The 22,903-nt window shown below is 43.5% G+C and overlaps 2 protein-coding genes across 2 annotated transcripts in view; one reads left to right on the forward strand and one right to left on the reverse strand.

Annotated features, from left to right (window-relative positions):
* Nucleotides 1-2,637: 2,637 nt before the first annotated feature.
* Nucleotides 2,638-22,903, forward strand: part of Ankrd44 (ankyrin repeat domain 44) — a 325,588-nt gene continuing 305,322 nt past the window's right edge. Inside the window, exons 1-2 of the mRNA XM_048345044.1 lie at nt 2,638-2,700; nt 3,166-3,662. The gene's annotated coding sequence lies outside the window, so the exon portion shown is untranslated. The remainder of the gene's footprint in view (nt 2,701-3,165; nt 3,663-22,903) is intronic.
* On the reverse strand, nt 6,916-8,541 carry LOC125350852 (60S ribosomal protein L23a-like). Its single transcript, XM_048345742.1, has 2 exons — nt 8,527-8,541; nt 6,916-7,396 (listed from the first exon to the last, which is right to left on the reverse strand). Exons 1-2 carry the CDS (start codon nt 8,539-8,541, stop codon nt 6,926-6,928), a joined length of 486 nt encoding a protein of 161 aa, XP_048201699.1. The 3' UTR covers nt 6,916-6,925.

A 22,903-nucleotide genomic window follows, 5' to 3' on the forward strand; every position in this document is an offset into this window, starting at 1 on the left:
AGCGCCACTTTCGGCTTTTTTCTATATATGTGGTGCTGAGGAACTGAACCCAGGGCTTCAGGTATATGAGGCGGGCACTTAACCACTAGGCCATATTCCCAGCCCCCAAAGGATGTTTTTGTTTTGGGTGAAATCAATTTCTTTTTTCCAGTAAAGTTGGTCAGGCTAATGTGAGAAAACATAGGTATATGTTTACATTAGTTTTCTTGACATTGGTGGTTGGACCAATGGAAAATCACTTCTGATGCCAGTAAAAGATGGCCAGGAAGAGCCAGGCAGCTCGTTTGGAATTCTCTCTGCCTGTACTGTAAGGGAAGTCCTTTACCCTAGTATATGCTTTACAGTTGGCTCTGGAGTTAGACCTGGCTATAAAACCTAGAGTGTTACTTTACTGTTTCTGTGATCTTGGACTGTTACAGGGTTTGAGGGAGGATATTCCATGTCCCTCCAAGAGTCCACCACTCAGAGACAGTCTCAAGTAAAAAGATGGATTTGCTGGGGAAGCAAAAAGCCAACTGACTGGCCAGGGATGAAGCACAAACTCAGGAGCTGAAACTGTGACTAACAGTCCTCGAGCTGGGGTTGATAAAGGTAAAAGCATAGCACAGATGTAGGGGGTTGACACAGGGGTAGAGCAAACAAGAAACCATTTACAGAAGCAGAATTTTGCAGTCAGGTTGACCTAATATTTAATTTCATTTAAACAATTGCTATCATGTTTCCCTAATCAAGATGGAGTCAGCTCTACTCCCAACATTTGCTACCATATTTCCCTAATCAAGATGGAGTCATCTCTACTTCCCCCAACAGAACTAGCTCTTTCACCTTGAATTTCTAGAATGGGCATATTAATAATGACTACAAGCACTAAGTGGGAAGAAGTGAAAATTAACTGGGTGACCAGTTAACTGAGATAAAGTGAAATACCTAAGCACAAAGCTTAATATATAATCGTCCATGTGTAACACACATTCTTGGAATCAACTCAGGAATAAAAACAAAATTGCCTGGAACATTGAAGATTGCCCATCAGTTCCAAGGATCACACCATTTTCCACTGTCACCCAGGTGACTGGGAAAGGTGTTTGATTGAATTTCCTTTTGCAACTGTAGCAGGAGGAAAGTATTTGTGAGTGCAGTTGAAGACTTGAGAACAGATTTGCTCTTCAAATCATTCAGAAAGGAAGTGATGTCATTCAGAAGCATGCTCCTTTAGTTTTGTGGGTAATGATAGGATTCGACTCTCAAACACAAATGAGGTAGCCCAAAAGATTTTCACTTCCTAATGAACATTTTTGTGTTTAGATATGAAATAATAGATCTGGGCTTCTGAGTTTATGGGTTTGGAACTCCGATCCTGCTCCTCAGCTTTTTTGCCCAAGGTTAGCACTCCACCACTTGAGCCATAGCTCTACTTTCAGGTGTGTGTGTGTGCGCGCGCGCACATGTGAGTGCTTGGTGAATTGCAGATCCCACAGATTTTCCTGCCTAAGCCAGCTTCTAACAGCAATTCTCAGATCTCAGCTTCTTTTTTTTGTTTGTTTCCACACCAGGAGTCGAAAGATCTCAGCTTCTTGAGCGGCGAGGATTATTGGCATAAATCACCAGTGTCCAGATTAAAATACTTTTAAAATATTTTTTATTTATTATTATTATTATTATTTTTGCCAGTCCTAGGGCTTGGACTCAGGGCCTGAGCACTGTACCTGGCTTCTTTTTGCTCAAGGCTAGCACTCTGCCACTTGAGCCACAGCGCCACCTCTGGCCATTTTCTGTATATGTGGTGCTGGGGAATCAAACCCAGGGCTTGATGTATAATAGGCAAGCACTCATGCCACTAGGCCATATTCCCAGGCCCCAGATTAAAATACTTTTAAGGGAGCTTAAGAAATATATTCTCAGTGGTGCAAAAAAGAGTAAGACTTCATTTATTTGATCAATATTTGCTAAGAATCATCTGTCTCCAAGGCTCTTGCCTGAGGCTGTGTCTGAAAAGTAATGCAGAAGATACTCAAGTCGCAGTACTGGGGGAGGGAATGCCAAAATGAAGCTGCCCATCAAGTTCTAAGAGGAGCAAGAGAACATGTGGTTAGGAGGGAGCCCAAGGAAGAGAGCACTCTTAAGCCTAACTTTTAGGGAAAAGAACTTAGAGTTGCACATATGCATTTTAAAAGAACTTTGATAAAGGAACGGAGAGTGAGCAAGGGTTTATAATCAACTGTGTTCAAATATGAACCTCCAGCACCAAGTATAACACCTTTCTTGCTGTATGCCCACAATATATTTATTAGACGAATGAATGAGATGTACTTTGGATTCAAGTATTGGAAAACCTTTAGGCCACTCTTTAAATTTTATTTGACAGGCATTGGGTAGCCACTGACTATTCAATGTTCCTTTATTCCACAAGTATTTATTTCAGGGTTGTTTTTTTTTTGCCAGTCCTGGGGCTTGGACTCAGGGCCTGAGCACTGTCCCTGGCTTCTTTTTTGCTTAAGGCTAGCACTCTGCCACTTGAGCCACAGCGCCACTTCTGGCCGTTTTCTGTATATGTGGTGCTGGGGAATTGAACCCAGGGCCTCATGTACATGAGGCAAGCACTCTTGCCACTAGGCCATATCCCCAGCACTTTACTCCAGGTTTTAAAGTACAGAAGTGGTATGGATTGAACTGTGCTTGCAGGAAGATCAATATTCCCAGGTCATTTTCTTTTTCTTTTCTTTCTTTTTTTTTTTTTGCCAGTCCTGGACCTTGGATTCAGGGCCTGAGCACTGTCCCTGGCTTCTTTTTTTTTTTTTTTTTTTTTTTTTGCCAGTCCTGCGCCTTGGACTCAGGGCCTGAGCACTGTCCCTGGCTTCTTCCCGCTCAAGGCTAGCACTCTGCCACTTGAGCCACAGCGCCGCTTCTGGCCGTTTTTTTTTTCTGTATATGTGGTGCTGGGGAATCAAACCTAGGGCCTCGTGTATCCGAGGCAGGCACTCTTGCCGCTAGGCTATATCCCCAGCCCCCTGGCTTCTTTTTGCTCAAGGCTAGCACTCTGCCGCTTGAGCCACAGCACCACTTCTGGCCATTTTCTATATATGTGGTGCTGGGGAATCGAACCCAGGGCTTCATGGATACGAGACAAGCGCTCTTGACACTAGGCCATATTCCCAGCCCCCCCAGGTCATTTTCTTGACGTGTAATGTAGAGTTACATAAAACTGTGTTTCCAGAGCTGAAGTAGTTCAAAGAAGACAGACCAATCATGGCCCCATGTCAGCCCCCTGCTCTCACCTTAACTGTGATGCTATAGACATGGTGGTCACTGGCTCAGCGCTACCCAATCACTGCAGAGAATGTGAGGCATTTGTGGAAGGTTATGATCTTCAAATTACTTGCTTTGCTTTATTCCCCTGAAAGTTTAATTTTTAGGGGTTTTAGAACATGCTAGAAAAATGAAGGTTGGTTTTGTAATTTCTTTCTTCTTGCTGTACTGGAGTTTGAACTTAGGGGCTCATGCTTGCTAGACAAGCACTCTTCTCCTTGAGCTACAATTCCCAGTCCTTTGGCTTTTAGTCTTTTCTTCTTTCTTTTTCCTAGTAGAGTCCTGTGCTTTTGCCAGCACTGGCCTTGGATAGAGATCTTTCTACCTCCTTTCTCCGAGTCACTGGAATTACAGGGGTGAGTCCCCACACTTGCCCCTAGAAAAATGAGTTTTTGTGGGCAGGCTTGGTGTCTCATGCTTATAATTCCAACTATTCAGGAGACAGAGATTGGGAGAATCATGGTTCAAGACCAGCCAGGGCAAAAGTTTAGTGAGATTCTATGTCCATCAATAAGTAGGAGTTGTGGTTTGTGTCTGCGGTTCTAGCTGTGCAGGAGGCCATAGGTAGGAGGATTTTTGTCAGGGTCACCAGTAGGTTGGGTCTTCACATCCCATAGATATGCTCCCTGAGGCTTTCTACCCATGGTGTTAGCTTGTGAAGGAGTAGTAGCTCCCAGGATGTACAAATCCTTGGTGACTGCTTATGAGCATGTCTGTGCTCCTTCAGATGTTGAGATGGTGGCTTCATTTAAATAGGCCAACTCTGTGGGATATAACTAAAATGTGTGTAGAACATAGGACAGCAGCTATCCTTTTAAGAAATCCCTTACGCTTTCCCTTGCCTTGACCTCTGACCTTGCCATGTTCTTAAGCAGAGAGGAGGTAACTACAGGCTAAAGTGGCCGCTGGGGGTGGGGTGGGGGCTCAGAGTAGACCCATCCCATCATTGAGTCCCCTTCTTGCTATTGCCTGAACTTGCCACCACCCTTTACTGGGCTTCCCTGCCTTGGCACACTCAGTTTCTGCTTTCTGGAAAGTCTTCTGGTTTCCTCTTCACCTGGCCAGTTCTGGCTAGATTATTGTTGTTGTTTGTGGGGACTGAACTCAGAGCCTGGGAGCTGTTCTTGAGCTTCCCCCCGCCCCACTCAAGACTAGTGCTCTACCACGTTGATCCACAGCACCATTTATGGGGTTTTTTTTGGAGGTAAGAGTCTCATAGACTTTCCTCCCCAGGCTGTCTACAAACTGTGATTCTCAGATCCCAGCCTCCTGAGTAGCTAGGATTACAGGCATGAGCCACCATGCCTGGCTCCTGCTAGACTTTTTTTGGAGAAAGCTCCGTTGACTTCATTTGGACTCTACTAGCTAAGGGACTGCCATGATGGCAGCACAGTACTTGGGGCTCACCCGGTGCTCAAGTGTCTGTCCATTCTGCGCATGACATGGGACAGTGGCGGGGCCACCACTCATCTACATCCCCATCATCACTCTTCTATTCCTTAAGGAGAGATCATCATTGCCAGGGGTTAAACAAGAACCTCAAAGTAGCAAAGCAAGTAGGCGCATTTTCAAGCAAGCGATTTTTGGCTTTATTTTAATTCACAAGGGTGAGAATGTCCTATTTCATTGTTTAATACTGAGGAAATCATGTAAAGTCACTGTTGGGTGAAAAGCTTTGTTTAAAACATCCTGTTCCATGTAGTACTCTTATCTTCCAAGAGGGGGCAGCAGAACACAGTAATACAAAAGTTCATCTCAACTTCCATGCTGGTTTGCCAGTCTTTGGAGTGTGCCTCTTAACAATTTTCAGGAGAAAGCAGCCCTTTACAGCGCATAAACCTTGCTATGGAATAAGGCCTTCCAGATGAAGGATAATTTTCATTCATTTAACATTCTTTGATGCTACCACACATGTTAACTGTTCTTTAAAGGGAGGACAAAGCTATTGGCTCACACCTGGAATCCTAGCTACTCAGGAAGTTGAGATCTGAGGATTGTAGTTCAAAGTCAGCCTGGGCAGGAAAGTCTGTGGAGCTATGACTAGAGCACTGCTAGCCTTGAGCACAAAAGCTCACGGACAGCACCCTGGCCAGGCCCTGGGTTTAAATCCCCAGGACACACACACACACACACACACACACACACACACACACACACACACCATTTTCTCTGTCATTTTGCTAGTCATCTTTTTAGAAAAAAGTAGGTGCTTATTTTTCAGTCAGTGACTTGTAAAGTGGTGCTGTCTGGTTCAGCCAGGGTATGCCAGAGAAATGTACCAATTGTATAAATTATGACTAGGGGCAGCCATCCATTTCCTCTCTCCCACACCCCTGCTGAGAACAGGAAAGACATCAAGTAAATAAGGAAGAAAACAAAAAAGGAAAAGAGAAAGGAAAGCAGTTGAGGTAACAAAGCAAATACCCAGAACCCAAATTTCATCTGCTCTATCCATCACAGCTCCAGCCCTTGTGGGGCTGAGCTAGGCCAATGTCCCTTCCTATGTCCAGTGTCCAGGCCTGCAATTAGGCAGTGGGTACTCAGGTGAGTAGAATGGAAAGACTACATCCAGCCTGACCCAAGGGAATTCCCAAGACCTGTCATGTCTCATTTTCCCATGACTCACACCAGGGTTGTACATTTAGAAATAGGGTCTCCCCAGGCAGGTACCTCAAATCTAGCTTCATGGACTCTGTTCTTCTTTCATTATTTTAAACTATGTGGGAAGAGTGGGGCAAAGAAGAGGGTTAAGACTCCAGGTGGCTTGCCTGTGGTTTGTTTGAGCAGGAGACATCCAGGTGGGCAAAAATTTGTCCATATCCCACAGGGCAGCCTGAATCCAGGCACAGAACCTACCTCTCGCCTTACAAGATCAGAGGCCTTTGAAGGTAAACTGATGTCCTTTCTCCTCTGTCTCGAAGTCCTAAGGCAGCTGGGCTCCTGGGTTCCTCTTATCAGCACCTCTGCAGTAATTACATGAAGTTTTCAATCTTCTTGTGTTGTTGGTTTCTGTCATCTCAGTCTTCATTCTTTTCTGTCCCATTCTGCTTGTACTTCCTAGAGGTATTTTTTTCTTTCTTTCTTTTTCTTTTTTTTTTTTTTACCATTTGAACCTTTTTTGTTTGTTTGTTTGTTTTTTGCTAATCCTGGGGCTTGGACTCGGGACCTGAGCACTGTCCTTGGCTTCTTTTTGCTCAAGGCTAGCACTCTACCACTTGAGCCACAGCACCACTTCTGGCCATTTTCTGTATATGTGGTGCTGGGCAATTGAACCCAGGGCTTCATGTATAGGAAGCAAGCATTCTTGCCAGTAGGCCATATCCCCAGTCCTTGAACCATTTTTTAATATTTATTTATTTATTTTGCCAGTCCTGGAGCTTGGACTCAGGGCCTGAGCACTGTCCCTGGCTTCTTTTTGCTCAAGGCTAGCACTCTATCTCTTAAGCCACAGCACTACTTCCAGCTTTTTCTGTTTATGTGGTGCTGAGGAATTGAACCCAGTGCTTTGTGCATTCTAGGCAAGCACTCTACTTTTAAGCCACATTCCCAGACCCTTAATTTTAATTGGTTTTTTTTTTGTGGAAAAAATGTTTATTTATATTAGCCAGCTGGACTCAGTTTAGATGATTCCAATTTTGTTGGCAACATCTAAGGCATCATAATCAGGAGCCAGTTGAACATATACTTTCTTGTCTCCATCAGGTCTGATCAGGGTATTGACCTTAGTTACATCAATGTCATAGAGCTTCTTCACAGCCTGTTTGATCTGATGCTTGTTGGCCTTGACATCCACAATGAACACAAGTGTGTTGTTGTCTTCTATCTTCTTCATGGCTGACTCAGTGGTCAGGGGGAACTTGATGATAGCATAGTGATCAAGCTTGTTTGTCCTCAGGGCACTCTTCCGAGGGTATTTGGGCTGTCTCTGGAGCCGCAGCATATTGGGCCACCGGAAGGTGGGTGAAGTACTTATCTTCTTCTTTTTGTGGCTGTGGATACCTTTCAGCACTGCCTTCTTGTCCTTCAAAGCCTTTTCCTTGGCTTTGGCTTTAGGAGGGGCTGGAGCTCCCTTCTTCGCTTTGGGTGCTACCTTGGTGAAAAGGGAAATTTTAATTGTTATTATAAAAGTGTATGCAGGGGGTTACAGTTGCATAAGCCGGGTAAAGAGTACATTTCTTTTTGGATAATGTCTCTCCTTCTGTCACTCTTGCCCAGTTTTTCCCTCCTGTTCCCACCCACGTATTGTATAGTTCATTTTCCACATAGTGTCTAGTGAGTCCTAGAGGTAAATTTGAAAACTAGGTTTTTGGCAATTAGTAAGAGCCTGACCATTTCTTTTCATAGTCACAAAGAGTCACTTTAAAATGTTGTCTACTTATGAGGCAGCTTCCCATGGTTCATCTTGTTTATAGAGACAGCGATTCTTTCAAGGGACAGGGCAGATAATAAGACACCTCTCCTGACAGATGAATGAGGTGGAACTCAGACAAGGCCTGTTCTGGGTTTGTTGGTCAGAATCCCCTTACCCAGGCTCCTCTCAGGCAATGCATAATGCTTGTCGGGCTTGGTAGCCTCTCCTGGCATTGGGAACAAGGCTCAGCTAGGTTTCTCGCCACCCCATATTCTCGTCCTCTCTCCTGGGCACCCGGCCAGCAGATAGCCAGGATGGGATGGAAGGGTCAGGCCCGACCTCACACTGGCCTAACGAGAAAGCGGGCCCGCCTCCTTACCAATAAACAAAGTCAGATGTACTCAAGTCTCGGAGAAAGCTTCTGGAGCCAACTGATTTATTAAGGCGGGGGTAAAGGGAGATGGATTCCGAGAGAAGGCGATCGGCCAGGACGCTGATAGGCTGAAAGCTGTCACATGATCCCCTTGAGCTAACGTCACTCGATAGCGCCGAGCCAGGGCGGGACAGGTAGGCGCCTGGGCTGGCGGGAGTGGAAGACGCCTGGGCTGGCGGGAGAGTTGGGGGCTGGGTGCAAAGCCAGTTCTTCTGGTTCTGGACCCAGAGAAAGTAGCCTGCTTCTGCATTCCCCTAGGGCTTGGGGGGAAGGGCGTCAAGCCCCCCACCAAGTCTAAAGGCGGGATCCCAACAAATGCTCATTCATCTGTGGTGTGGATTAGTGCTGGGGCAGGAAGACCCTGAAACTGAGGGGTGGAGGAGCCCAGGGATGTTTGGACTTACTGTAGTGCTTGCCACAGTGCAGCTTCTGCTACCTGGTGCCCTGCCATCGTGGGGATCCGGCACTTTCCCAGCCCCGAGAGCTCTAGAGTAGGGAGGCTGTGTGGGAAAGACTTTCACCAGAGGCAAACAGTTACACAGGAAGGAATGTGGAGACATATGCAAGGGGATGGGGATGAGAGAAATGGCCTTCAATCCAAAGGTGACAGGGCAGTATGCATATGTTACGGTTACAAGCTTTGTACACTTTTAACCAACAGCCAACTTTTAATCCAACTTTTGCTCCAACAGCCTTGAAATTGATATTGTTGTACTAATTTCTCAAATGGGACTACTGAGTGAGAGGGAGATAAGTAATTTTTTGGATGGTTCCATTGAAGACTTCAGCGATACTGTTCACACAGGAGTGCAATGCACATGCAGCACCACGAGAACAAAGTCCCCAGGAATTATGAAACGTACAGCTTTTAGGAGGTGGAGCCAAGCTTTATCCATTGTCATCTAGCTTGTCCTTAGCACCATTTTATTCATCTTCTTTCTTTCTTTCTATTTTTATTTTTTAATGTATGAGACCAAGCATCTCTGTCTTATTATGGAATGAAGTTAGACAGAGATAGTAATGTATCATTCTTCATCTTTTCTGGAGCCCAGAATTACTAGTCAGGCCCTGACTCACAGACATCTCCAATTGAACAGGAAAGAACAGGTTATAGAAGCATGAACTTGGGTCTTGGGGTCAGAGTTGTTGGTCTGTCAGTGATCTGTGAGATTTGAGTAGGTCGCCTCACCTCTTCACACAGCCATGGTTTGGCCCTTAATGTGAAGATTCAGATGAATGAAGGTGAAAATGCTTTTCAAGTGGCGCAAGCGTGAACCTACTAGAGTTACTACAAAGCGAGGGACTGCATGGGAGAGTGGGAAGTCGTTTATTATTCGGGATGCAATGTTTGTGGAGTATTGACTTTTGCTGGCTCATTTGCTTTCATTTAAAAAAAGTGCAAAAGTGTCTTGAGTCTATAAAGCAGAAGATGGAGATTTTGTGTGTGCACAGGGTCTGGGGAGGCCCAGGGAGGAGGCCAGGAGACAAAAACCACGTGGGCTACACCTGGGACCTCAGAGCTTCCAGCTTCTGCCACAAGGAAAATATTTTATAAAAATTATGCTCTATGTTCTTAGGTGATAATAAGGAGAAAAATGAACTATGCCTGCACTCCTTGTTTCTTCTGAACAACTATTTCTGTTCTTTAGGCAGTTTAACAGCGAAATCAGATTTCATTTGCTGAAATATGACAAAATTGAGTGGAATAAGAGCCTCAGGATGGCTGGTAAAAACGAGCTATAAAATTTAAATAAGTCTTAAGTGGATGGGCCTCGGGCACTTTCTGGAGTTAAATAAGAGGAATCTGTGTGAGCTGGGATCTTGCTTTTTCTTACTGTCTTCTCCTGAGGTAGTCATGACATGGATGTGGACAAGTGCTCCTGTTTACTAGTATTTCAGGAGAAAGGTTGAAGGAAGTTATTCTACAACCTCTCACTTTCTTTCTAACCCACCCTTGTACCAAGACCCAGCTGTTCAGCGACACCCACGGGGATCCTTGTCTGGGCTGTAAGTAACAACATATGTTAAAGATCTTGGCATCAGTTTGGAAACTTGATTTATCCAAAAGGATCATGGTTTTTTAGTGTGTGTGTGTGTGTGTGTGTGTGTGTGAGAGAGAGAGAGAGAGAGAGAGAAAGAGAAGAAGTATATATATATATATGAGGGTTTTTTTAAGCTCCTCTACATTAATTTTATTTATTTATTCCTTTTTTTTGGCCAATCCCGGGGCTTGAACTCAGGCCTGAGCTCCTTTTGCTCAATGCTAGCACTCTACCACTGGAGTCACAGCACTAATTCTGGCTTTTTCTATGTATGTGGTACTGAGGAATTGAAACCAGGGCTTCATGATGCTAGGTAAGCAGTCTACCACTAAGCCACATTCCCAGCCATGAGAGAAAGTTTTAATAAATATCAGTGTATGACCAGGCGAAAAAGGTGAACAGTAAGTCCCTGACACATCAAAAGTGTGGAGGCAAAGCCAGGTGCTAGTGGCTCACTCCTATAGCCCTAGTCACTCAAGAGTGCTGAAATAAATATTCAAGGTTTGAAGCCAGCCTGGGCAGGAAAGTCCATGAGACACTTATCTCCAATTAACCACTAAAAAGTTGGAAGTAAAACTGTGCTTCAAGCAGTAGAACACCAGCTTTGAGTAAAAAGCTAAGGACAGTGCCCTAAGTTTAGGCTCTAAGTTCAAGTTCTAGCATCAGCGCACACACACACACACACACACACACACACACACACACACACACTATGGAGGCAGATGACAGAGTATTGCTATTTGGATGTGAAGTGTTCTAAACAGATTAAAAATATGTCTCTGAATTGACAGTCTTAAACATTTATATAACACAGCACCCTGCCTGAGATTAGCAGTAAATCTTTATAAAACCTAATGAATAATGCCAGCATGGATGGCTCATACCTATATTCCTAGCTACTCAAGAGGCTGAGACCTGAGAATCATGGTTCAAAGCCAGCCAGCCCTGGCAGAAAAGTCTCTGATACTTTTTTTCTTGGTAGTGGGACTTGAACTTGGGGCCTAGGCATTATCCCTGAGCTTTTTTGCTCAAGGATAGTGCCCTGCTTCTTTGAGCCTAGCACCACTTCTGGTTTTCTGGTGGTTAATTGGAGATAAGACTCTCACAGGCGTTCCTGCCTGGGCTGGCTGCAAACCTCAATCCTCAAATTTCAGCCTTGTGAGTAGCAAGGATTGTAGGTGTGAGCCACCAGCACCTGGCTCCCTGGGACTCTTATCTCCAATCTACTACCAAAATGCTTTGGCTCAAAGTGGTAGGGCACTAGACTTGAACACAAAAGCTCAGGGAAATTGCTCAGGCCTTGAATTCAAGCCTCAGGACTGTCACACGCACACACACACACACACACACACACACACACACACACACTAATGAATGAAATGGTACCTGGATCCAATTACTGAGGAAAGGAACTAGACTGGAAAAAAAAGGTGATTTTTCTTGGAAAGATCATCAGTGGTTTGAATTGAGTCTTGGGAACTGGAATGAGTTCGAAGGCTCTTTAATCCAATCTCCCTCAGATAAGTAAACAGAGATCTAGAGAGAAGCAAAGTATGGACCAGGCTCCTGGGTGTGGGGCTCTGGGGCAACAGCCAGCTCTGGAGCCCTGTCTCCATCCTGGGAGGGGAGTGAGGGGAGGCTTCCTGTTGAGGCTGGGACCTAGTGTGCTGGGGTCAATTGCTCTGAGATAAAAAGATGTCACTACTAATAGTAGCTCATTTGAAAAGTTTGAATAGGACATCTGTTACAGGGAGAGGAAACTACATTCAATTTGCTTCCCCCCCCTTTTAAAAAAAATTCTCATTTCAGAGTGGGAGTGGAAGGAGAGGCTGGAAGTTGGAAGACAGTAACATGAGCCATAAAAACCACTGTGACCTGCAATTAGAAATCAAAATGGTTTACAGATGCTACACACACACACACACACACACACACACACACACACACACACACACACGAAGGAAGAAAGAAGGAAAAACTGACAGGCAGTCTTCACCCAAGGATCTATCCTCTTACCTTTCACACCAACTAGGTAGAAGAAATTAGTGCTAACAAGTGGCAAGTATTATCTCCTGTATTATCATCCTGGCACACGAAAGACACAAGAGACTCTACAGTACATAAAACACGTTTTCTATTCAGATTGCTGCACTTCATCATTCTAATCCTGAGCTAATCAAATAGACATTTTTATCCTGGGGCCACCATTTTCTTCCTTCCTTCCTTTCTTCCCTCTCTCCCTCCCTCCCTTCTTCCCTTCCTCCCTCCCTCTCTCCCTCTCTCTCTCTTCTCCTTTCTTTCATTTCTTCCTTTTTTTGATTCTAAGCTATGGTCAGAACCTAAGGTCCTGAGCTACACCTCTATCCACTCCACCCCACCCCACTCTGACACTCTGCAGGCTCTTCCTTTACAACTTTAAATCAAAGTAGGCCTTCCACACAGAGAGAGGGGCTGGTATATGACTAGTTGCTGCCAAAGGTAGTCACTAAGCTAGTCACAGGGTGCTGTCCCTGAGCTCCTTTGCTCAAGGCCAGCACTCTACTACTTGAGCCACAGCTCCACTTTTGGCTTTTTGATGGTTAACTGGAAATAGTCTCACAGACTTTCCTGCCTGGGCTGGCTTCAAACCTTGATCCTCTGATCTCAGTCTCCTGAGTAGCTAGGATTAAAGGTGCGAGCTACCATGTTATTAAGCCAAAACGAATCTGAAGGAAGCCTGGAAGATCAAACTAGTTGCTCAAAGATCAAATAGTTTTTCAGTAATTTAATTAATATGGTTGAAACTTTTCAGTTACTTTTGAACATGGACTGGTATATAGTATTTACTGTAGATTACAAGTAGTAGTAATATAACCTTCTGGTGACTTAAAAATATCTAAATTATGAATGCTTTTGGTCATAGTCACTACAAACCTCACTTTCTACAGACTTAAATGCATGGGGCTTTTGAGTTCTTATTTAACAAGAAGTCTGGAAGTAGGAATCTGATGATGTTGGATTGGTGGCTTAAGATGTTGGAGCCAGCATCCTGTAAATTTTTGGCCCTTTTCTCAGAATTGTAGTTGTAGACATGTGCTCCAATTCAAGGCAGGAAAGAGGCAAAAAGGGGAGGCCAGCTCTGTCCACATCTTTTTTTTTTTTTAAATTAAGAAAGATGCAGCTTTCTCAGACCATGATTCCCAGTGGATTTCTGTTTCTGTCTTATTGATCAGAACTAATTTATATAGCCAGGAAGGAGTGACTAAGTAGACCAATTTTGATTCACCTGAGATTGAGTACATTGATGTTCTGACACAAATGGAGGTTTTGTAAACTCAAGGCCCACTAAATTGGTAGTAGGCCTTGAGTAATCACTGATAGTGTGTACTATTGAATGGGATTTTAATGTAATATAGTCACAAATGTAATTTTTACTGTTAATAGCACAAAATATTTAACATATTCAAACTTTTCACTGCACACTTTTCTCTGTCTTCTTTACCTCTGTCTTGAGAGCCTGTGCTATCATTCCCATAGAATTTTCTTCGAAATAGCAAGAGCCTCTACTTTCTTAAAAGAGGCATTGTGAAGACTCACGGCAGCTGTTTGCCTCCAGGGTTCTGACATGCACAAGACAATGGTTAGTTCCATTATACATATTCCTGAACAGCTGGAAGTAATTTTCAACCTGAGCACCTTACATTTTATGGATGGGTGAAATTTACAATAACTTTTTTTGTGTGTGAAAGTTTTAGTAAGGATTTATTTTAATTTAACGGAGTTGAAGTGGGAAGAAATGGAAGACAGAAATATTTCCTGTTTCCCATGCAGGAAGTGGGAGTTAAAGTTTCATACCTTTTGAGCCGGATGGATGTAGATGAGTATGCTAGTTTAGTGCTGCTTTGTCCATTAGAAAATGGTTTGGGGTGGGGAAGGAGGATGAGGCCCCCCAGAACACAGACAACCTTCACGACTTCCTTTTTCCAGATATTCTTTTATTTTTCTGATTTTACCCATTCATGAAGAATTCCTAGCTTTTTGGTCAAGCATTGGTGGCTCATGCTTGTAATCCTATCTACTCAAAGAGGCGGTGAGATCTGAGGATTGAGTTTTGAATACAGCCTTGGCAGGAAAGCCTGTAAAACTCTTATCTCCAATGAACCACCAAAAGGCAGGAAATAGAGCTGTACAGTACCAATCTTGAATGAAAAAGCTAAGAGACAGTGCCCTAAGCCATGAATTCAAACCCTAGGAGTAGCATAAACACACACACACACACACACACACACACACACACAAACAAATGGTTATTGTAAGAACTATTCATACAGGAAATATTATTTACTTAAAAAAAACAGTATCTAGGTAATTTTACCTGGCTTCTTGGAGCATGACAGCAAACAATACTACTAGTAAGTTAGGCTGGGGTCTTCTGCCCACTTGTCTCATTTAATTTGAAGAAACCTACAGAGCAAGTTTTCTTCTATTAAATAATAAAAATAAACTCCACTATGAGAAGTTGGTCTAGGAGGGGTTCAGGCCCCTGTCAGACTATATAGCCCAGGAGTTAATTTTCATGTTGTTCAGTTGTTCTTTGTGGTACAGGGGCTCATAATCACTTGACTAACATCAATATGGCCACAATTAACTTCTCTGTGTGTGTGTGTATGTGTGTTAACTTGTGTGTGTGTGTGTGTGTGTGTGTGTGTGTGTGTGTGTGTGTGTATTGAGGCTTGAACTCAGGGCCTGGGACATTGTCCCTTAGCTTTTTCATTCAAGGCTGGTGCTCTACCACTTGAGCTGGAGCTCCATTTCCTGCTTTTTTGGTGGCTTATTGGAGATTTAAATCTCGTGGACTTTTCTGCCCATGCTGGCTTCAAGCCATAGTTCTCAGTTCTGTTTTTTTTTTTTTTGCCAGTCCTGGGGCTTGAACTGAAGGCCTGAGCACTGTCCCTGGCTTCTTTTTGCTCAAGGCTAGCACTCTGCCACTTGAGCCACAGTGCCACTTCTGGCTTTTTTCTGTGTATGTGGTACTGAGGAATGGAACCCAAGGCTTCATCTATACGAGGCAAGCACTTTATCACTAGGCCATATTCCCAGCCTCCCCCCACCTTTTTTTGCCAGTCATGGGGCTTGAACTCAGGGCCTGAGCACTGTCCCTGGCTTCTTTTTGCTCAAGGCTAGCACTCTGCCACTTGAGCCACAGCACCACTTCTGGCCTTTTCTATATATGTGGTTCTGAGGAATCGAACCTAGGGTTTCATGTATTCAAGGCAAGCACTCTTGCCACTAAGCCATATTCCTAGCCCCAGTTTTCAGTTCTGAGTAGCTGGGATTATAGACATGAACCACCAGCACTTGGCCACAATGACTTTCTAAACATAAAACTATTTCCTAAGTAATTCAGCTGTAGTTGCTGCAGACCTCAGGGTGGCACTTGGAATCTGGGAGAATTTCATCCAGCCATGGACTGCACCATTTTATTTTTTAGGAAGACAGAAAAGACTTGTCAGCTAACTAGATGGAACAAGTGATGTGTCACATGAGCCTCTCATATCTCTGAAATTCCTCTCATCTATTCAGACACATTTGTCAGTTTCTGCTTTCCGTTGTTGTGGTAGGCGGAGCTTGTGCAAGCACCACCACCCTCATGTAGAGCAGAGTCAGCAGTGTGTGTCTTTCTTCTGTTCTAGAAAGGCTGTATTTGGTGTGTTGTCTTGCTGACTGTATGTAAAGCATGCTCATTCCTCGTAAGAGGAAGCTTTGTGTTTCTAATGCCAAACTCCCCTCTTCCATGGTTCCACTTCTATGGGAACTTTTCATATCAATGTTGAATGGGGTCACTGAAACCACAATGGAAACACAAATAGAACCAACAGTGACCATAACTCAAGTCTCTTACAGTTAATTGGTTCTTGCTTTCTCTGCTGGGTAAAACCAGATCCAAATGAATGAATTTGATAAACCAGTTTTCTAAACTTTACTTAAATATCAGCACTAAATTTTTACCAAATCCATATTTGTATAAGTTTAGATCCATATTCAAATGAGCTGACAAAGGTAAATTGAGATGTATTGACAAGGTAAGTTGAGATATATTTATAATGTAAACATAGAAATCAATAAGTCAGTGCTAGGAATGTGGCTCAGTGGTAGTGCTTGTCTACTACGCATGAGGCCCTGGGTCTAATCCTCAGCACTGAAAAGGGAAATCACTAGCTAAGTCTATTTAAATTATCATCATTATTATTGTTGTTGTTGTTAGTGTGTGTGTGTGTGTGTGTGTGTGTGTGTGTGTGTGTGTGTCTGTGTATGAGTGCTGGGTCTTGAACTCAGGGCCTGGGCACTGCTTCTGAGCTTTTGTTTTTGCCAAAGACTAGGACTCTATCATTTGAGCCACAGCTCCACTTCTGGCTTTTTTGATAGTTAATTGGAGGTCAGACTCTCATGGACTTTCCTGCCAAGGCTGGCTTTGAGCTGCCGTTCAGATCACAGCCTCCTGAGTAGCTAGGATTATAGGCATGAGCCACCAGCACCCAATGCATTTAAATGATGTTAAGCAGTATAATCAGTCTAATGTATGCAAAGCAGGTTTGGAGTGCTAGTTATAGCTCTTCCAGATACATAATACAAATAAATATGTAATCATTGAGGTAAAAAAAAATCTGTCCACAATCAACTCATTGAGAACCAGTTCATCATATGGCACACACTGGAGCCGAATCTCTGCTATGTGATAACTTGTGAAGAAGTATCTGGCAGTTCGGCATAGGATGAAGTTTTCACAGGAGGCTGAGAGGATGTTGTCCAATTTGTGAGTCCTGTGTGACACAATTCTTTTTGGGACTCACAATACCTGTATTTACATGATGTGTATGAGCTGGAATAAGCTGAGGGGTTTATGTGACACAGTGATCTGTAGCAGAGAGCCGGGTGTGGGTGAGACACAAGAAGTGTAAGGGAAAGCCTAAGTTGGTGCTGAGAAAGGCCTGGGGTTGCGGGATGGGACATAGGAGGTCATGGTCTTTACGATACATACTAGAACATGGCTAGTCATGTTGTTTTGAAGTGTGACAATCACAATTGTGGTAATATGAGTGTGTAGTTCTGATTGCTAATTTGCTCTCTCTCTCTCTCTCTTCCCTCCTTTCCTCAGAGCAAATTATATGAGGCATTATTATGGAAATAGAAAACATTTCTTTGACTTCTCTGTTCTAGGATCCTGTGGTAGATTGTGTAAAAAAAAGTATGTGCATTAACCTCTACTTTGTCTATACCTGTAGGTGTAAGACTTTGAAAAGTACTTTCTGACTCTCTTGCTGCTTTTGAAAATCCTGTAAACAAATCATGTAAACAAACTTGGGCTGGCTCCTCTTTAAATAGAGGAGCAATGAATCTAACATGTTCAGTGTATCACTCTTATATCCACCGATACTGAGCCAACTGCTAGACTTGTGAGTCAGGCCATCTAGCCTCATCTCAGATTATCAAGGCCCAACTGAGCTATGGTAGCACATCCATCCAGCTAATAGGAATCACAGAAAATAATAATGTTTGTTTTAAGCCGCTCAGTTGGAGAATAGTTTGTTATGTAACAAAAGCAAACATGTGCAAGTAGTCTGAAGAGAAAGCAAGCTGGGGACCATGCATAAGTGACCATGTATGGGCACAGGAACACGTGTGTGTGTGTGTGTGTGTGTGTGTGTATGTGTGTGTGTGTGTGTGTGTGTGTGTGCTAATCCTGGTGCTTGAACTCAGGGCCTGGGTGCTGTCCCTAAGCTTTTGTGTGTAAGGCTAGCACTCTACCACTTAAGACACAGCTCTACTTTAGGCTTTTTTGACTGATTGGAGATAAAAAGTCTTGTGGACTTTGCTGCCTAGGCTGGCTTTGAACCTCTATCCTCAGATCTCAGCCTCCTGTGTAGCAAGGATTATAGGCATGAACTACCAGCATCCAGCAGACATATGGTCCTTAAGAGCAAAACAGAAACTAAAGTTAATAGTCAAATATCTAGATGAGAACATAAGCTAAGCATCTTGGAAGATGTTTGGCTTTGTTTTCTAGAAATTTAACATCCATAATCCAAAGCTTTGAGTGCCAACATGATAGTCAAAAAATTCAAATTTGGGGGCTGGGAATGTGGCTTAGCCGTAGAGTGCTTGCATTGCATGCATGAAGCCCTGGGTTCAGTTCCTCAGCACCACATAAACAGAAAAAGCCAGAAGTGGTATGTAGAGTGCTAGCCTTGAGCAAAAAGAAGCTAGGGACAGTGCTCAGGCCCTGAGTCCAAGTCCCAGGACTGGCCAAAAAATAATAATAATTCAAATTTGAGGTTGGGCTCAGTGGCTTATGTCTGCAATCCTAGCTAGTCAGCAAGTAGAGGTTAAGAGGATTTTGGTTCATGGTTAGCCTAGGCAAAAAGTTAGCAAGACCCTATCTCAAACAATAGGGTGGATGTGGTGAGCACACTTATTATTGCAACTACAGGAATGCCTATATAGGAATGCTTCAATCTGAATCCAGCCCCAGGTTAAAACTTGAGGATCTACCCAAAACTCACTACAGCAAAAAAGGGTTGGGGGTATGGATCAAGTGCTAGAGTGCCTGCATGCCTAGCAAGCTAAACATTGAGTTCAATCTATATATAGTAAGGCAATTAAAAAAAACCACAACAGAATTTGGAACATTGCAAGTTTTGGACTTTTTGATTAGGGATGATCAACCAGTAAAGTCTATACAAATATTTCAAAATCAAAAGACTTCAAAATCTGAAACACTTCTGGTCTCAAGCATTTTCAGTAACAATACTCGAGTTGTAGTTGTCATCTGATTTAAAACATTATTTTTTTGTGCCTGCCCTGGGCTTGAACTGAGTGCTTGGGAGTTGTCCCTTCGCTCTAATTGGTCAAGACTGGCACTCTACCACTTGAGCTCCACTTCTGTTTTTCTTTTGGTGGCTAATTGGATATAAGACTCTCATAAACTTTTCTTACCTAGGCCAGCTTTGAACTGCTATCCTCAGATCTCAGCTTCATGAGTAGTAAGGATTACAGGTGTGAGCCATTTTAGTACATAGACCCATATGAAGATTGACAGACATAACAATACTGGTTCTAGAGAGAGCTGTCTGTTCCCTGTGTGCTGGGATAGTATGTTCTGACAGGACATTTGTGTGGTTTTCCCACATGATCTTTTGGTAGAGATTTTTTTGTGGAAGAATCCAGGAATTTCCAAATTTCTCCAAAGCAAAAAAATAATAGTCATATCTTCAAATGTCATTGCTAGGTGGTCAACAATGAAGCTCTCCAGGAAAGAAATCTGTAGTCAGATTGTGGGGGAACTGCGTACCCCTTTGGAGGCAGGGAGAGCATTTTGATGGTTGAGCTGTAAAGTGAGGTGACAGCCTTTCTTGCTGAGCATGGGTAGGTCCCCACTTGGGTGTCTCTAGGATTTCTTTTTGCCTTTGTGCTGGTACTAGGGCTCGAACTCATGGCCTTGTGCATGTTTTTGCTTAGCTTTTTTTATTTTGGCTCAAGTTTGGTACTCTACCACTTGAGCCACACTTCTTCTAGCTTTTTGCTGGTTAATTGGACATAAGAGTCTCTTGGATTTATCCATCTTGGTTAGCTTTGAATTGTTATCCGCGGATCTCAACCTCTGAGTAGCTCAGATTTCAGTGGTGAACCACCAGCTCCAGGCCTTTCTGGGATTTCTAAGCTTCAGTCACTTCTTTGCCTTTGAAACTTACTTTCCTGACACTCTTCTTTCAGCCACAGCTCTGCTTGCCTTTGGGCGCTTCTGTCTCTGTCTTCTAGAGAACCTGTCTTTCTGATAGAGCCTCCCAGAGGGCCTACAGAAGGGGAATTATTTGGTCTGGCCCTAGCAAGGCAACTAAGGAGAATCTCAAAACTTTACAAATCTAGAAGCTTTTTTCATAGTACCATAAAGTTGCATTAAGTGAATCATCATGATAATGTAAAATTTGAGGGACAAGCATGGGATGACCATATATGATGGGACAGGCACATATGCTTCTCATGGGCTATTTGTGGCCCACTTGCCTATATCATGGTGACTCAAAGGGCTGTCAGTCCAGGCAGGTTGGGAGTTACCATGGCAAATGTGTTAACACACTTTTAACATAACTACTGCAATGTAGTGATATGATGATTCCTCATGATCTTGATCTCAAGGATCTTGCCTTCAATCACTGACAATGATGTCAACGCAGATGATAATTCCAACCCAACCTTTATCCACATGTCCACGATAAATAATTCTTCAAAAAAATGGAATCTCACATGAAGGTTAAGGAAATTACAGTGCACAGGGAAGATCTCAAGATCAATAATCTAAGTGGGGAGCTGTGGCTCACACTTGTAATTTAAACTATTCAGAAGGCTAAGTTCAAAGCCAGCCAGGCAGAAAAGTCTGTGAGACTCTTAACTCCAAATAAAACCAGCAAAAAGCTAGAAGTGGCTGTAGGGCCCAAGCAGTACAGTGACAGCCTTGACTGAGAAAGCCAAGCAAGAGCCTAAGGCCTTGAGTTCAAGCTCCAGTCATGTCACACACACATATACATGAGTCAATGGGCTAGGAATGTGACAGTGATAGAGTGCTTGCCTAGCACGCATGAAGCCCTGGGTTCGATTCCTCAGTATCATTTAAACAGAAAAGGCTGGAAGTGGGACTTTGGCTCAAGTGTTAGAATGCTAGCCTTGAGCAAAAGAAGCTCAGGGACAGTGCCCAGGCCCAGGACTGGCAAAAAAAAAAATCAGTCAATGATGATCTAAATGCAATATTTAGGATTAGAACAGTGATTAAACGAAGTTATTGTGTCTCTGGTGACACATACACTGGATAGTTATTCATACTGAAGTAGAGATTATTCTAGAGGGCAGGGCAAGATGGTGGAGTCAACTCCATGAATGCCAATATTCTGAGAAATACAGGAAAGGCTGTAGTAGGAAAAGCAAAATTGAGAAAGAGTACCAAGCACCACAAGAAAGAAGACAGCGGAAAGGATGGTGAAACTGAAAGAAATTCTGCCCATAGTTTGCAACTCCATCTCTGACCCCTTTGGGAGAAGGAGGAGAGGCCAAAGTTTCTACCACAAGGTAGATCGGATGACCTTTGTGACAAAACAGCCGACCTAGAGGTGGGACAAAGCCATACCTAATGAAAGCATCAAACCCCTGTGAAAGTATTTGCTGAGTCAGTGACTTCCTTGGCATGACAGGCCTGCACCACACAGGAGAGTGTCTACTCTATCAGAGCAGCAGGAAGGAGTCATGTGGCGGAAGGCCTCCTGCTTGAGATAGAGCTATACAGGGTAAGAGGTTTCTGTAAGCCACCTGTGGTCAGCTAGATTCAGAGACACAACTGGAGGCTTGCAAACAAAGAAATAATTGATGATTGGCAAGATCTGTGGCACAGTCAATGTCCAGGTGACAGCCATCACAGGAGGATATAGGAGCAGGGTGAAGAGGGGGCAGAGAGTCAATCTCTCTTTAGTAAGAGCTACTTCATAGTCCTAGGCCCATTATTTAGTCCAGAGTTACAAAAGACCCTAACCTCTGTGGGTAGAGGGCTCTGATAAATGAGAGATCAATTTATATTGATTTCTGGCCACAAATCAGATCTCTGCAATCTCACCCAGTGACTTCATGCCTGCAGTCATTTCAGAAAGCAAAAGTGTTCACCTCAGTTGGCAGATTGCCCAAATTACAGAATGATCAGCTTCCATTCACAGATTGCAAACAGCTTGTGGCCAGATAGACTTTGGGACTAGGCCACAACCAGGATGTTTGGAGGTTGAACAGCCAAGGTTTAGGGACTTCGAGTCAACCTGCTACCAGAGGTGGCCAATAGAGGTTGCAGAGTTGCGAAAGGCAGCAGCATCTGCCTACAGGATCACATAACAAAGGCAGCATTGGAGGCAGTTGGGACTCTGGCTCCACCCTCCCTGGCTAGGAGAGAATCACTTCACTGAGGTCAGGATGGCCACAAACCTTTGTGCCTGTGTTCTGTGTATGACTCACTGTCTCTGACCTCGCTCCTGGCTCTCTAGGCTGACTGAGGAAGACAGAGCTCTCTCCCTCAGCTCACCATCATGTTCATAGCCTCTCCTTCTTCCTCCATTTCTCTTCCCCAAAGCTATCACATCTGAATCATAACACCTGCCTTTGAGTATTCAAAAAATTTTTTTGCCAGTCATGAGGCTTGAACTCAGGGCCTGAGCTTCTTTTGCTCAAGGCTAGCACTCTATCACATGAGCCACAGCACCACTTCCAAACTTTTTGGTTTATGTGATACTGAGGAATTGAACCCAGGGCTTCATGCATACTGGGCAAGCACTCCACCACTATGCCACATTCTCAGCCCCCTGAATAATCAATTTTAAATTATATTTTCCCCCTTTCTATAGTTCTTCCTCATTCATACTTTCCTTTTCCTTTGCCTTCTGTCTATAAGTAGAGCTGCTCTTTTGTCACATTTCCTTCTATCCCAGTTTCCCATCTGAATCCTAATCTTAAATCATTAGTTTTTCTTTACGGTTTTTGTTTCATCTTAGTTGTTTTTAGTTTTGATTTGGTTGCCTTTTAAATTGTCATTTTGTTTTGTATGTGTTTATTCAATACTTTTCGTTTTGCCTCCCCTCTCCCCATTCCAACACAATATGTTTTTACTAGTGTACTCTATTTTTTCATTAACTTCCTCTAGTAGCCTTAGCCCCACTTATTTCTTCTCTATATAACCAAATATCCCATCTATAGATATTGGAGCTGTGG

Source organism: Perognathus longimembris, chromosome 4, assembly GCF_023159225.1.
Source record: "Perognathus longimembris pacificus isolate PPM17 chromosome 4, ASM2315922v1, whole genome shotgun sequence".
NCBI lineage: Eukaryota > Metazoa > Chordata > Mammalia > Rodentia > Heteromyidae > Perognathus > Perognathus longimembris.